Source organism: Oncorhynchus clarkii, chromosome 17, assembly GCF_045791955.1.
Source record: "Oncorhynchus clarkii lewisi isolate Uvic-CL-2024 chromosome 17, UVic_Ocla_1.0, whole genome shotgun sequence".
Taxonomy (NCBI): Eukaryota; Metazoa; Chordata; class Actinopteri; order Salmoniformes; family Salmonidae; genus Oncorhynchus; species Oncorhynchus clarkii.
The window spans coordinates 13,303,629-13,320,539 of NC_092163.1; the positions used below are offsets into that span (position 1 = coordinate 13,303,629).

The 16,911-nt window shown below is 47.3% G+C and overlaps 1 protein-coding gene across 1 annotated transcript in view; it reads left to right on the forward strand.

Moving 5' to 3' along the window:
• LOC139369589 (solute carrier family 2, facilitated glucose transporter member 9-like) overlaps positions 1-4,206 on the forward strand; it is a 34,212-nt gene extending 30,006 nt beyond the window's left edge. The window contains exons 8-12 of the mRNA XM_071108839.1: positions 386-496; positions 1,138-1,239; positions 1,556-1,616; positions 3,255-3,382; positions 3,934-4,206. Coding sequence (XP_070964940.1) covers positions 386-496; positions 1,138-1,239; positions 1,556-1,616; positions 3,255-3,382; positions 3,934-4,185 — 654 coding nt within the window. The 3' untranslated portion in view covers positions 4,186-4,206. The remainder of the gene's footprint in view (positions 1-385; positions 497-1,137; positions 1,240-1,555; positions 1,617-3,254; positions 3,383-3,933) is intronic.
• The last annotated feature ends 12,705 nt before the right edge of the window (positions 4,207-16,911 follow it).

Consider the following 16,911-nt stretch of genomic DNA (forward strand, 5'->3'; position numbering starts at 1 on the left):
TTTCACTGGGAAAACTATAAGCCAATGTTGACATGCTGGACCACAGCATTTATTAAATGTATCTGATTTGACAGATGGGATTTAGGATGGTTGTGACAGCAATTATGATGAATCAGCCATGAGTAATAAGAGCTTTAAGAATGACCGTTAGCTGAACGTTGCATATTTGTTTAGCCAGGTTATTTAATATGTACACTCAGTTACTAATGTTGGTGTTGATGATGATGATGATGATGTGAGCACTGTACAGCCCAGAAAACTGAACAATGGAGTATTCAAAGAACAACGCGACAAAGATGTAGCCCTACATACAGTATGTATTCAACACTGTACATGTTCACTACTCACAGTTCAGCTACTTATCTACAACTCTCTCTCTCTTCAGATCTGGTTCTATACCAACGCCATCTTTGAGAACGCAGGTATCCCAGTCCCTCAGATCCAGTACACCACGGTTGGAACCGGAGCCATCGAGGTTATCGCTGGATGCGTAGGGGTAAGCAAGCTGTCATTGGATTACTGTGTGAGCACAACAGCTGAGCATGCTAGCTTAGCCTGGTTCACCAGACTGAAAACTGCTCTCATAGGTGAGTGAAGCATTCAGTCTGGTTTAACCAGGCTAACATTAGCTAGCCTACTCTAGTCTGAGGTGTTATTATTATTGTCTGGTAGCTGGTGGTAATACTCACTTCAACACTCCTTTTGGACAAGCCTGTACTTTAGCTATAAGGCTGTACTTTAGCTATAAGGAACTGTTAAGCATATATCCACTGAGATACTATAGTCAAACCAGAGCTATATTAGATATAGTAAATTATGTATACATTCTATACAGTATGGCTCTGGATCAGACTGGGTATGTCCCAAATGGCACACTATTCCCTATATATCCCCCTTTGGGCCCTGGTCAAAAGTAGTGCACTACAAAGGGAATAGGGTGTCATTTGGGATGCAGCCCACGGTTACATTTTCTAAAGAGACATATAGGTCAGTGGACATACTACTGGGTGCTGAGCTATTCCAAGAAACACAGTCTCTGGGTAGCAGTTTGCCATTTTTCCCATGCAGAAGCATAACATTGACATGTTAAGCCGTTGGCCAATAGAAGTAACTTGTTCTCCTTTGTCCCGCCTCCAGTGCTTCACCATTGAACGGCTGGGCAGAAGACCTCTGATGATTGGTGGATTCACCTTCATGGGAATTTGCTGTGCAGGGATCACACTCTCCCTCATGTTCCAGGTACGTTCATCTACCCATCAATCTTCCCCTATAGACACAGGTCTAGGATCAGTTCACCAGACCTGGAATTCTGCATTTTCTGTGAAAAGTGAAAATCTGATTTCAGGTCAGTTTATAGAAGAACAATGCCATCTTCATTACTATTAGTCTGAATCGTGCAGACTCTCTTTGTTGATAGTTACTGTCTCCGTGTCTTTGACTGTCTCTTTAATGAGTACAATCAGTAACCAGTCAGTCGATTATTATTTGTAATGTGATGACTGTCCTATGGTCTCTGATATTGACTGTCCTATGCTTCCATTCACTGCCCATTAAGTCCCACTACATCAGTGTTGCCTGTGTGGTGGGGATCATCGCTGGCTTCTGTATAGGACCAGGTAAGACATCTACCCTGGTGGTCTGCTTGTTTGTTTCTCTCTCTCTGTTTCTCTCCTTCAAAACAAGGCTCTATACTCAGGACGTATATCGCTCTCAATAGAAGAGTGGGTACTTCCTCTTTTAGCACAAGGGGCTATAATGCTACTCTAAGAAGTACATTTAAGTTATTTAGCAGATGCTGTGATCCAGAGAAACTATGGTTAAGTGTCTTTCTCAAGGGCACATCAACAGATTTCTCACCAAGTTGGCTCAGGGATTCGAACCAGAAACATTTCAGTTGCTGACCCAGTACTCTTAACCTCCAGGATACCTATAGCACTTTGAACTTTCCACTTTATCCAATAGACACAGCCAGTTATTTTCTAACTAGGAAACACTGCTCTCTGGTGGTGGAATGTAGAAGTGCCCTAGGAAAGGCAGCCTCACTGTTTACCCAACATAAATAGCTACTCTATTGTATTTCATTAATCCACTAAATGAGGAAATCATAATTGCCACGGTAACAGGAACATCCATTCTTACACCCATTTGTTTGGGGCTCGTCGGCTGAACGCAACAGTTTATTAGAATGTTGATGGTGGCTATAAGCCTGATGAATTAGACCAACACCAGTTTAAATGTAATCCGTCAAGCAGCCAAAATCCATACATCAAGCTCAGATGAGGATTTTCTGTTTGCCGCAATTAGATTTTCAATGGCTCATTGTTCATAATGAATATTTTGGTGTGTGTGTGTGTGTGTGTGATGAATATGCCTCCTTGAGACAAAAAACTTGCATAAACAATGTGAAGGAGCTCACAGTACTGCAGATGTAGACAAATTGCAGAGCCCTACTTATTGACTATATTATCAAGCCTTCTCCCCATGTCATTATCATGCTCAAATAATGAGGACTTAACTTCACACTTTCATCATTAGGCTTTTACTAATGTATTATTCCTCATTCATAATATCTCTCATTTCTAACCATGATGACTGAGATATTTGGAGCAATGAAACCGTCTATAGATTCTACATGTTATAGAGTTAACATATTGAGATACAGATGTAGGACCTTAATTTGAACCCTCTTTTGTTGCTGAGAATTTTCAGGTGAGCTTCGTGACATGGTTATATTAACAATATTGTACTTTTCATGTAGCCTTTTTGGCCAGCTAATAGCCTAACCACCAATCAAGGCAATATAATGGACTAAATGTTAAAATCCGGTTGCTGCAGGATTATTTGGCTGTGACAATACGGATCAAATTAAGATCATACATCTGTCTTACACCGAGGGAATATAATGGTGGTTTCAACCCTCAATGTACTATCCTTACTCTAAAGTCTTGCTGTTATCAGTATCAGTGGTTTGGTAGTTTGCCCAACTTCACATGTGACTATAACTAGTAGCCCATGATGTGATTCTATCATGGCTTGAGAAGTATACCTTTGTAGACTATGGCTGTGTTCTGATATTCGTTCCACTAATTGTTCTTTTGGCCAATCACATTAGATCTTTTCACATCAGATCTTTTTCAGAGTTGATCTGATTGGTCAAAAGACTTGTTCGTGGAACAAATGATCAGAGTTGGGTTTGCCTGTCTAAATGCAGCCCATGTGTCTCATTGTGTCTCTGTGTCTCTGTCCCTGTGTAGCTGGAGTGCCCTTCCTGATTACAGCAGAGCTGTTTAAACAGTCCCATCGTCCGGCTGCCTACACCGTGGCTGGATGCCTCAACTGGCTGTCCAACTTCACCATCGGCTTTGTCTTCCCCTTCCTACAGGTCAGAACTACTGGCCTATAATTACCCCTGTACACACGTTTTACCGCTGCATGTTGGAACTGTTGGAACATGTTGGATACTGCATTGTCGGAACTAGAAGCACAAGCATTTCGCTACACTCGCATTAACATCTGCTAACCATGTGTCTGTGACAAATAACGATTTGATTTGATTTGATTTGTTGGCATTTTAGTCGTGCCTTTTTCACGACAGCTCTCGATCCAGCTCCCTATTCCCTCAAACTCCACTCCAACTCATCTGTAGTAGTAAAACAGTAGTATAGTAGTAATATGGTAGTAGTATACTAGCAGTATGGTAGTAGGAAAGTAGTAGTCTAGCAGTAGTATACTAGTAGTATAGCAGTAGTACTAGTAGTATACTAGTGGTATACAAGTAGTATAGCAGTAGTCCATTAGCAAATAGTAGCAAATGTTTGAATTAAATAAGTGTCATCGTCTGAAGATCCAATTCGCATCGTGTTCTGTTACTGTTCCCTCTAATAATCCATTCAATTCCTTCAACAAACAACTCTTTCTCCACCCCCCCCCCAGATGTCGGCAGGGGCCTACTGCTACCTGGTGTTCTTTGGCGTGTGCACGGCAGTGGCGGCCTACGTCTTCTTCATCGTCCCCGAGACCAAGAACAAGACATTTGTAGAGATCAGCCAGATGTTCGCGGCCAGGAACGGCATGCTGGAGGAGGAGAGCAGCGAACTGGGCGTCTTTAACAGCCTCAAACTCGCCAAGATGAACGGCTATGGTGCCGTCGAGCTGGAGTACGAAGTGATAGAGAATAAGAAGTAGAGAAGGGGAAAGGGAGAGAGAGAGAGAGAGAGAGAGAGAGACGTCAGTAGTCTTAAAGTGTCTCTTCATCTGTACTGATCTGAAAACACCCCACTGGGCACAGACGTCAGTAGTCTTAAAGTGTCTCTTCATCTGTACTGATCTGAAAACACCCCACTGGGCACAGACGTCAGTAGTCTTAAAGTGTCTCTTCATCTGTACTGATCTGAAAACACCCCACTGGACACAGACGTCAGTAGTCTTAAAGTGTCTCTTCATCTGTACTGATCTGAAAACACCCCACTGGGCACAGACGTCAGTAGTCTTAAAGTGTCTCTTCATCTGTACTGATCTGAAAACACCCCACTGGGCACAGACGTCAGTAGTCTTAAAGTGTCTCTTCATCTGTACTGATCTGAAAACACCCCACTGGGCACAGACGTCAGTAGTCTTAAAGTGTCTCTTCATCTGTACTGATCTGAAAACACCCCACTGGGCACAGACGTCAGTAGTCTTAAAGTGTCTCTTCATCTGTACTGATCTGAAAACACCCCACTGGGCACAGACACAGTTAAACGTCTATTTTTGACTTCCATTTGGTTGAGTCGTCAACTAACGTGAAGTCAATGTGAAATCAACATAAAATGTCACCATCATATTGGCTTTAGGTTAAAAGTTAGTTGAAGAAAAGCCAAAATTCCCTTTTTGCAAATCCAAATCTGTTTTAATGTTTTCTCAAAGGCGTATAAGTTGAATTATGTCCATATTTATGTAAATGAAAAACAATTTCGGACAGAAATCTATCTCCATACCGTTCCAAAATGTAACATTTATTGTCACCAGTTGTACAGTAACCTACATTGACTCTATGTGCTGTTTGGAAGTCAGCACATCTACAACCATTAGGTTTCACTCTCCTCTCAGTTACACGTGCCTCTCTCTCCGTGAATCACGCTGAATGTCTTTTCTCAATCTGGCTGAAAACCTTTCCCGACAATGTACAGTACAGAGAGAATGTATTTATTTAATGACACAGCAACAGTATCATGATATGAATGCAGTGTCTGACTTTACCATTTTCCTGATCACTGGTTTTGACAGAAAATGAGTTCAGAACACGTCACGTGAATGGTATAGTTTTAGAAACCCTTTCAGGTCTTATAATGCCTTAACAACATATCCATAGCACATTATAAGGTGCTATGATCCTTTATAAGGCTTCATAAGAAGGTGCTCCAAGTGTTACAGTGTCTTTGATCATGTTTACCTTGCTTAGCTGAAGAGAGAACCAATAACTTGAGTTTGCTTGTTTATGTTTTTTTCCTTCTCTCTTTTGCGTAAGAGAGTTTGTAAATGTGGCTACTGTAGTAGTCATTCCATATTCCGAAGCAAGATAAGTTATATATCGTACGTTATATCGTACATGTTAAACAGATATGCACAAGAAAGTGTGTAGGAGGATATATACAGTACACACTGAGTGTACAAAACATGAGGAACACCTTCCTAATATTGAGTTGCATCATGTAGTAACCAGAAAAGTGTTAAACAGCCTTTGCCTTGATAACAGCTTTGCACACTCTTGGCATTCTCTCAACCAGCTTCATGAGGTAGTCACCTGGAATTCATTTAATTTAACAGGTCTGCCTTGATAAAAGTTAATTTGTGGAATATAGGTGTGTCCAAACTTTTGACTGCTACTGTATATATTTATATTGTGCCTTGCGAAAGTATTCAACCCCCTTGGCATTTTTCCTATTTTGTTGCATTACAACCTGTAATTTAAATTGATTTTTGGGGGATTTCATGGAATGGACATACACAAAATAGTCAAAATTGGTGGTGTGAAATTTAAAAAATAACTTGTTTCAAAAATAAATAAAAAAACTGAAAAGTGGTGCGTGTATATGTGTTCACCCCCTTCACTTTGAAGCCCCTAAATAAGATCTGGTGCAACCAATGACCTTCAGAAGTCACATAATTACTTAAATGAAGTCCGCCTGTGTGCAATCTAAGTGTCACATGATCTGTCACATTATCTCAGTATATACATATACACCTGTTCTGAAAGGCCCCAGAATCTGCAACACCACTAAGCAAGAGGCACCACCAAGCAAGCGGCACCATGAAGACCAAGGAGCTCCTCAAACAGGTCAGGGACAAAGTTCTGGAGAAGTACAGATCAGGGTTGGGTTATAAAAAAATATCTGAAACTTTGAACATCCCACAGTGCACCATTAAATCCATTATTAAGAAATGGAAAGAATATGGCACCACAACAAACCTGCCAAGAGAGGGCCGCCCACAAAAACTCACAGACCAGGCAAGGAGGGCATTAATCAGAGAGGCAACAAAGAGACCAAAGATAACCCTGAAGGAGCTGCAAAGCTCCACAGCGGAGATTGAAGTATCTGTCCATAGGACCACTTTAAGCTGTACACTCCACAGAGCTGGGCTTTACGGAAGAGAGACCAGAAAAAAGACATTGCTTATAGAAACAAATAAGCAAACACATTTGGTGTTCACCAAAAGGCATGTGGAAGACTTCTCAAACATATGGAAGAAGGTACTCTGGTCAGATGAGATTAAAATGTAGCTTTTTGGCTGTCTAGGAAAAAACTATGTCTGGCGCAAACCCAACACCTCTCATCACCCAGAGAACACCATGAAGCATGGTGGTGGCAGCATCATGCTGTGGGGATGTTTTTCATATGGCAGGGACTGAGAAACTGGTCAGAATTGAAGGAATGATGGATGGCGCTAAATACAGGAAAATTCTTGAGGGAAACCTGTTTCAGTCTTCCAGAGATCTGAGACTGGGACGGAGGTTCACCTTCCAGCAGGACAATGACCCAAAGCATACTGCTAAAGCAACACTCAAGTGGTTTAAGCGGAAACATTTACATGTCTTGGAATGGCCTAGTCAAAGCCCAGAACTCCATCCAATTGAGAATCTGTGGTTTGACTTAAAGATTGCTGTACACCAGCGGAACCCATCAGCCTTGAAGGAGCTGGAGCAGTTTTGCCTTGAAGAATGGGCAAAAATCCCAGTGACTAGATGTGCCAGTCTTATAGAGACATACCCCAAGAGACTTGCAGCTGTAATTGCTGCAAAAGGTGGCTCTACAAAGTATGGACTTTGGGGGGGGGGGGGGGGGGTGAATAGTTATGCACGCTCAAGTTATTTTAGGTAACAAAAGAGGAAAAATTCCAAGGGGCGGTGGATACTCCTTCGCAAGCCACTGAACATACGCTCCGAGTATCAAAGTAACTGTATAGATTTGTTTAGAACCATTGTATTCACATTTGGAATATTTGAATGTCTTTAACTATTGCTGCAACATCTATTGTATATCGTAGAGGGTTGAGTAAGAAGTCCTTTGTCGCTTTGTATTCAAATGTATGTAAATTATATGAATAAATATGCTTGAACATGTTTCCTGTCTTTGGTTATGGTGCATCATAGTGTTATCATATTTTTCAGCCCTGACAAGTCACAATACAGGTCATATTTTACGTTTGGGTCGTCAATCAGGCAAGATCAGACACAACCTTCATCATGACTAGGGCAGTGTCCCAAACGCCACCCTATTCCCTATGTAGCGCACTACTTTTGAACAGGGCCCACTCCACTGCTCTAGACTACATGTTCAATAGTGGGTTTCTCTGTTGAACTTCCATCAACTGCACTTCTAATCTGGTAGGCTCCAACCATTTGAGGTGTTGTGTGCACAAATTCTTAGCTGTTACCCCCAAAACAGTGTCGGGAGAACGCTTTGTTGTTTAAGTCCCAGATTGCCCCTTTAAATCATATCTTTAGGTGAGGTGAACTTTCACCTCCTGTAAACATCTTCAGAGAACTACCTTAAACGTTACATTCAGCCACGCACAGGCCTGTTTTCCACAACCATTTTCAAGGAAAGGTCTGGTGACAGTTCACTGTGAGGTATTGTCACAGCCTGGTGCAATGGAGCGTTATGGTAGATCAGATGATGGGGAATGAAACGGTGCTGCTCCCTGTCTCTCTAACCCCTAGGCTGCTGCTTCCGTCTGCACACACAGCCTGTCACGAGTCCGACCGAGGGTGTTTCCCTTTCCCGGGCAGGTGGCGCTCGGCGGTCGTCGTCACCGGCCTATTAGCTGCCACTGATTGTTTTTCCTTCCCCTCCTTGTATGTTGAGTGGTAGCACCTGTGAATGTTTAATTAGTTTGTCTTTATTAGACAGCCGGCCCGCCTGGTTGTTGTGCGGGATTATTTCTATGTAACCTTCGGCTCTGTGGTATAGGCACGTGTTAGTGTCCGGTCGGGATTGTTTCCCATTGTACATTTTGATTCCCTGTGTTTTGGGAACGTAACGTTTTTGTGAGCACCCTGTGGTGCATTGGTGCGATTAAAAGACGCGCAGCATTGAACTCTCTGTCTCCTGCATTTGACTCCACACCCACGACACCCGGAGCATTACAGAATCCCGCACCTATCAAATTGAATGGAGTCAGCAGGAGCAGCAGCCAACCCTCTCCCATCGATGGAGGCACGGGTTCTCCACCACACCACCGTCCTTCATCGGATCGGATCCGCGATGGATCAAGTGATGGAGAGAATGGACAGATGGGAGAGGAGTGGGCTCCTCTCTCCACCTTCGGCACCCACGGTTCCGGACTCCCCATCTCCCGACTCCAGCACCCTCCGTCTGACGCTACCGAGGGCTTATGATGGAGTTTCTGCTCCAGCTGGAGCTATACCTGGCCACCATCAGACCCACTCCCTCAGGAGAAGAGAGGGTGAGTGTCCTCATCTCCTGCCTCACGGGTCGTGCCCTGGAATGGGCGAACGCGGTCTGGAATGGTCCAGACTCAGCGCGGGAGCACTACCCAGAGTTTTCCCGTCGCTTCCGCGCCGTGTTTGATCACCCTCTAGACGGCCGAGCGGCGGTAGAACGACTATTTCACCTCAGGCAGGAGAGGAGGAGCGCCCAGAATTACGCGCTGGAGTTCCGGACCTTGGCAGCCGGATCTGGGTGGAACGACAGGGCCCTCATGGACCACTACAGGTGTAGTCTCCGAGAGGATGTCCGCCGGGAGTTAGCGTGTCGGGACACCACTCTGTCACTGGATCAGCTGATTGACATGTCCATTCGACTGGATAATCTGCTGGCTGCCCGCGGGCGTTCGGAGAGGGTCCTGTGCGTTCCACCACCCAGCCCCTCCGCTCCCATTCCGATGGAGTTGGGAGGGGCTGCGCCGAGGGGTACCGGAGGAGGAGGCCTTCCCTGCACCAACTGTGGTCGGAGAGGACACACGTCTGATCGGTGCTGGGGGGGTCCGTCTGGGAGTAGAGATGGCAGGCGGAACGCTTCTCGGTCACCCCAGGTGAGTCAGCATCAAACTCACCCAGAACCCCCTGTTGGCCACATGTTTGTCTTAACTTTTTTCCTTCGCTTTTTTCCCTCTTCCCAGCATAGGGCGCTAGTCGATTCAGGCGCAGCTGGGAACTTTATGGATCGCGGACTCGCCCTTAAGTTAGGGGTTCCGCTGGTGCCGATAGATTATCCTTTCCCCGTGCACTCCCTAGATAGCCGGCCATTAGGGTCAGGGATGGTCAGGGAGACCACGGTCCCACTGGACATGGTGACGCAGGGGAATCATAGGGAGCGTATCAGTTTCTTTATTATTGACTCGCCTGCGTTTCCAGTGGTGCTGGGGACTCCCTGGCTGGCCCGGCACAATCCTAAAATTTCGTGGAGACAGGGGGTTCTCCAGGGGTGGTCAGAGGAGTGTTCTGGAAGGTGTTTGGGAGTTTCCATCGGTGCCACGTCGGTGGAGAGTCCAGACCAGGGTTCCACGGTGTGCATTCCCCCCGAGTATGCCGATTTGGCAATCGCTTTCAGTAAAGTGAAAGCGACTAAATTACCACCTTATCGACCGGGAAGGGATTGTACGATAGATCTCCAGGTAGACGCTGCGCTTCCCAAGAGTCACGTGTACCCGCTGTCCCAGGAGGAGACGTTGGCAATGGAGACATATGTCACGGAGGCGCTGGGACAGGGGTACATTCGGTCCTCCATTTCACCCGTCTCCTCAAGTTTCTTTTTTGTGAGGAAAAAGGAGGGAGGCTTGCGTCCGTGTATCGATTATAGAGGTCTAAACGCCATCACAGTGGGGTATAGTTACCCTCTACCTCTCATCGCTACGGTGGTGGAATCGTTCCACGGAGCGCAGTTCTTCACAAAACTGGATCTCAGGAGCGCGTATAGTTTGGTGCGTATTCGGAAGGGAGACGAGTGGAAAACCGCATTTAGTACTACATCAGGCCACTATGAGTACCTCGTCATGCCGTATGGGTTAAAGAATGCTCCAGCCGTTTTCCAATCCTTTGTAGACGAGATTCTCAGGGACCTGTGCGGGCAGGGAGTGGTGGCTTATATCGATGACATTCTGATCTACTCGGCCACTCACACCGCGCATGTGTCTCTGGTGCGCAAGGTGCTTGGTAGACTGCTGGAGCATGACCTATACGTCATGGCTGAGAAATGCGTGTTCTCTAAACGAGCCGTCTCTTTTCTGGGATATCGCATTTCCACCTCGGGGGTAGTGATGGAGGGTGACCGCATTAGGGCCGTGCGTAATTGGCCGACTCCGACCACGGTAAAGGAGGTGCAGCGGTTTCTGGATTTTGCCAACTACTACCTGAGGTTTATCCGGGGTTTTGGCCAGGTAGCGGCTCCCATTACCTCACTGCTGAAGGGGGGCCCGGTGCGTTTGCAGTGGTCAGCAGAGGCGGACGGAGCATTCAACAAGTTGAAGGCGCTGTTTACTGATGCGCCCGTGTTGGCGCATCCGGACCCCTCTCTAGCATTCATAGTGGAGGTGGACGCGTCCGAGGCTGGGGTGGGTGCCGTGCTATCACAGCGCTCGGGTACGCCACCAAAACTCCGACCCTGCGCTTTCTTCTCAAGGAAGCTCAGCCCAGCGGAGCGTAACTATGATGTGGGGGACCGGGAGTTGCTAGCGGTGGTTAGAGCTCTGAAGGTGTGGAGACACTGGCTTGAGGGGGCTAAACACCCCTTTCTCATCTGGACCGACCACCAGAATCTGGAGTATATTCGGGCAGCTAGGAGACTTAACCCACGTCAGGCAAGGTGGGCCATGTTCTTCACCCGGTTCCGATTTACTTTGTCTTATAGACCGGGCTCCCAGAACGTGAAGGCTGACGCACTGTCCCGCCTTTATGACACGGAGGATGGGTCCACCGAACCTACTCCCATCCTTCCCGCCTCGAAGCTGGTAGCCCCAGTGGTATGGGAGGTGGACTCGGACATCGAGCGGGCGTTACGGGCTGAACCCGCGCCTCCTCAGTGTCCAGCGGGGCGAAGGTACGTGCCGCTTGGTGTTCGGGACAAACTGATTCGGTGGGCTCACGTCCTACCCTCCTCGGGTCACCCTGGGGTGACGAGGACAGTGGGGAGCCTTCAGGGGAGGTATTGGTGGCCTACGTTGGCTAAGGACGTTAAGGGTTATGTCTCCTCCTGTTCAGTGTGCGCTCAGAGTAAGGCTCCTAGGCACCTTCCTAGAGGGAAGCTACAACCCCTCCCTGTTCCACAGCGGCCATGGTCACATCTGTCCATAGATTTCCTAACCGATCTCCCGCCGTCTCAGGGGAACACCACGGTTCTGGTGATTGTGGATCGGTTCTCTAAGTCCTGCCGTCTCCTCCCGTTGCCCGGTATCCCTACAGCCCTACAGACTGCGGAGGCGTTATTCACCCATGTCTTCCGGCACTACGGGGTGCCGGAGGACATCGTTTCTGATCGGGGCCCCCAATTCACGTCCCGGGTATGGAGAGCGTTCATGGAACGTTTGGGGGTCTCTGTCAGCCTGACCTCCGGTTATCACCACGAGAGTAATGGGCAGGTGGAGAGAGTGAACCAGGAGGTGGGTAGGTTTCTGCGGTCGTATTGCCAGGATCGGCCAGGGGAGTGGGCACGATACATTCCCTGGGCTGAAATGGCTCAGAACTCACTACGCCACTCCTCTACTAACGTGTCCCCTTTTCAGTGTGTGTTGGGGTACCAGCCGGTCCTGGCACCATGGCATCCGAGCCAGACCGAGGCTCCTGCGGTGGAGGAATGGGTACAGCGCTCCAAGGAGACCTGGAGGGCCGTCCAGGAATCTCTACGACAAGCGAGTGGACGGCAGAAGAGGAGTGCTGACCGCCACCGCAGTGAGGCCCCCGTGTTTGTACCGGGGGACAGGGTCTGGCTCTCGACCCGAAACCTACCTCTCCGCTTGCCCTGCCGGAAGCTGGGTCCGCAGTGTGTAGGGCCCTTTAAAGTCCTGAGGAGGATAAACGAGGTGTGTTATCGATTACAACTCCCTTCCTATTATCGTATTAACCCCTCGTTTCATGTGTCTCTCCTCAGGCCGGTGGTAGCTGGTCCCCTGCAGGACAGTGAGGTACCGGAGGTCCCCCCCCCCCCCCCGCTGGACATCGAGGGGTCCCCGGCGTACACGATCCGGGCCATTCTGGACTCAAGACGCCGGGTGAGGGGCCTGCAGTACCTCGTGGACTGGGAGGGGTACGGTCCGGAGGAGAGGTGCTGGGTACCGGTGGGGGACATCTTGGATCCCTCCATGTTGAGGGATTTCCATCGCCTCCATCCGGATCGCCCTGCGCCTCGTCCTCCGGGGCGACCTCGAGGCCGGTGTCGGCGCGCTGCGGGAGCCACGCGTCAGGGGGGGGGTACTGTCACGAGTCCGACCGAGGGTGTTTCCCTTTCCCGGGCAGGTGGCGCTCGGCGGTCGTCGTCACCGGCCTATTAGCTGCCACTGATTGTTTTTCCTTCCCCTCCTTGTATGTTGAGTGGTAGCACCTGTGAATGTTTAATTAGTTTGTCTTTATTAGACAGCCGGCCCGCCTGGTTGTTGTGCGGGATTATTTCTATGTAACCTTCGGCTCTGTGGTATAGGCACGTGTTAGTGTCCGGTCGGGATTGTTTCCCATTGTACATTTTGATTCCCTGTGTTTTGGGAACGTAACGTTTTTGTGAGCACCCTGTGGTGCATTGGTGCGATTAAAAGACGCGCAGCATTGAACTCTCTGTCTCCTGCATTTGACTCCACACCCACGACACCCGGAGCATTACACAGCCCCTGCAGACGGGCCGGGGAACCCCCGACTGGGGTCGCAATGGTGACGTGCTGTCAAGCGACTGACTGAGTCTCTCAACAGAGAAAAATAGATTTGAAATTAAAACTCAATGTCATGGTTTTCAGAATGTGTCGTTTTGAATTGGAGGGGGTCCTAAGGTGAGAGCAAGGTCATTGGTGATGTGTGTTAAAATATAGAGTGATGGTAGTTTTGTTGCTGGCTGGAGGTAAAGTAGTTGATTGTGTTAACACAACGTTATTGTCATTTAAACGGCCTTTTGTCATGGAGAGCAAAGTATATACTGTAAAAAATTACGCACACACACACCCACTGTCCAGTCCATACCACAGCTGAAATAACGCTTGCTTCTAGAACACTGCATCTAATTCCTAGCCCTGCCCTCCTCGCTCTCCTCAGCCTCGTCCCTATTGGCTGTTACTGGCCACCAGCCCACCTGCCCCTACCACACTCCCCGGCGCTCCCCTTAATGTGACTGGTCCGTGGAATGATGGATCACCCCTTGTCACTTCCCTCTTCTCGTCCAAGCAAGCACCAGCCCGTGGAAATTGATTGTTCTAATTTGCTCTCATTATTATGATGATATTAAGCACAATATACAGACACAGCTCACTGTCAGATCTGTCCAGGGCTGTCATTAGTTACAGAGGCTGCTGGGAAGGCGTCTCGGAGGGGCTTTTTTCAGAGAGCGGTGGTGGAGAGTGAGTGGAGGGAAACAGGGTGGATTTGAAGGAAAGTGTTCTTAATAAGATTTGCTATGCACACACACACACACACACACACATGCACACACACACACACACACACACACACACACACACACACACACAGACACACAGGCAAGAACTCACGCAGACATGCACCAGTATGCGAACACACGCACACCCCCTTTCAGAGGTGATGTAGCATCTAATTATGTTCAGTACAGTGCTTTTCCGAAGAGAGAAGAGGATATGATTAAGTCCTATCGTGTCAAGAACAAGGTGTTCACACACTGCCACATCTACGGGAAATGGGAAGTGGCCTAGTCTTCAAATGCAGAATCAGTTTGCATGTCTGTACACTTGCACTTAGGTAAATAGCAGCCTACAGTATGTCTCTCTAAGTGGGATATGTTGTCTGTCTCTAAACAGATTGTCCTTCATCCCAACAGGACAGAGTGATGTAGCTACAGAGCTAACACATCATTATCCTATCCACCCCTCCTGCTCACTCCATTCTGACCAGTTGATTGGACATTTGGTCGCTTTGCTTCCTCTCAAACCTTTCAATGTACATTAGACATATAGCTTGTTGTCTATGACATATTAGACCCTCACGCACTTCTACAGATGGACCACTGAGGGCATTCTGTCGGGCTGTATCACCGCCTGGTACGGCAACTGCACCGTCCGCAACCGCTGGGCTCCCCAGAGGGTGGTGCGGTCAGCCCAACGCATCACCGGGGCACACTGCCTGCCCTTCAGGACATCTACAGCCCTCAGTGTCCCAGGAAGGCCAAGAAGATCATCTAGGACCTCAGCCACCCGAGCCATGGACAGTTCACCCCGCTACCGTCTAGAAGGTGAACAGGTGCATTAAACCTGGGACCGACACACTGAAAAACAGCTTCTATCTCCAGGCCATTAGACTGTTAAAGTCGCCACTATCTTTAGTCACTGTTCAACCCTTGCACCACCTGGCACTCTAACCCTGCATCTTAGAGACTGCTGCCCTATGTACAGTGCCTTCGGAAAGTATTCAGACCCCTTGACTTTTTCCACATTTTGTTACGTTACAGCCCTATTCTAAAAATGTATTAAATAAATAAAAATCCTCTGCAATCTACACACAATACCCCATAATAAAAACAGAAATACCTTATTTACGTAAGTATTCAGACCCTTTGAGCTCAGGTGCATCCTGTTCCGTTGTGCATTCTTGAGATGTTTCTACAATTTCTACAATCTGCGGTAAATTAAATTGATTGGACATGATTTGGAAAGGCACGCACCTGTCTATACAAGGTAGAGCTCCAAGACAGGATTGTGTCGAGGCACAGATCTGGGGAAGTTTACCAAAACATGTCTGCAGCAATGAAGGTTCCCAAGAACACAGTGACCTCCATCAATCTTATATGGAAGAAGTTTGGAACCACCAAGACTCTTCCTAGAGCTGGCCGCCCGGCCAAACTGAGCAATCAGGGGACAAGAGCCTTGGTCAGGGAGGTGACCAAGAACCCGATGGTCACACTGACAGAGCTCTATAGTTCCTCTGTGGAGATGGGAGAACCTTCCAGAAGGACAACCACCTCTGCAGCACTCCACCAATCAGGCCTTTATGGTAGAGTGGCCAGACGAAAGCCACTCATCAGTAAAATGCACTTGACAGCCTGCTTGGAGTTTTGCCAAAAGGCACCTAAAGACTCAGACCACGAGAAACAATATTATCTGGTCTGATGAACCCAAGATTGAGCTCTTTGGCCTGAATGCCAAGCGTCACGTCTGGAGTAAACCTGGCACCATCCCTTCGGTGAAGCATGGTAATGGCAGCATCATGCTGTGAGGATGTTTTTCAGCGGCAGGGACTGGGAGACTAGTCAGGATTGAGGGAAAGATGAACGGAGCAAAGTTTCAGAGAGATCCTTGATGGGAACCTGCTCCAGAGCTCTCAGGACTTCAGATTGGGGCAAAGGTTCACCTTCTAACCGGACAACAGCCCTAATTACACAGCCAAGACAACACAGGATTGGCTTCGGGACAAGTCTCTGAATGTCCTTGAGTGGCCCAGCCAGAGCCTGGATTTAAACCCGATCTAACATCTCTGGAGACACCTGAAAATAGCTGTGCAGCAACACTCCCATTCAACCTGACAGAGTTTGAGAGGATCTGTAGAGAAGAATGGGAGAAACTCCCCAAATACAGGTGTGCCAAGCTTGTAGCGTCATACCCAAGAAGACTCGAGACCGCAATCGCTGTCAAAGGTGCTTCAACAAAGTACTGAGTAAAGGGTCTGAATACTTGATATTCCAGTTTTTATTTTGTATAAATTAGCAAGAATTGATAAAGTCCTGTTGTTGCTTTGTCGTTATAGGGTATTGTGTGCAGATTGATGAGGGGAAAAAAGATTGGATCAATTTTAGAATATATCTGTAACCTAACAAAATGTGGAAAGGTCAAGGGGTCTGAATACTTTCCGAAGGCGTGGTACATAGAGTAATTGAAGACTGGTCACTTGAATAATGTTTACATAATGTTTTACTCACTTTATATGTATATACTGTATTCTAGTCATGGCTCTATCCTATATAACTACTGGTGTAGCCATCTCTTCTGATCATACGCTGTCCATTCAGTCTATACACACCACTGTATGCATTATCTCTACACGTTACATATTTATATTCTCTGATATTGCTCATTCTGATATTTCTTCATTTATTAATTGTTCTGGATTATGTGTGTGTTTTGTTTATGTATTGACAGGTATTACTGAACTGTTGGAGCGAGAAACACAAGCCTTTCTCTTCACCCGCCATGACATCGGCAAATCTGTGAACGCAACCAATAAACATTGGTTTGATTTGATTACCCATATATTAT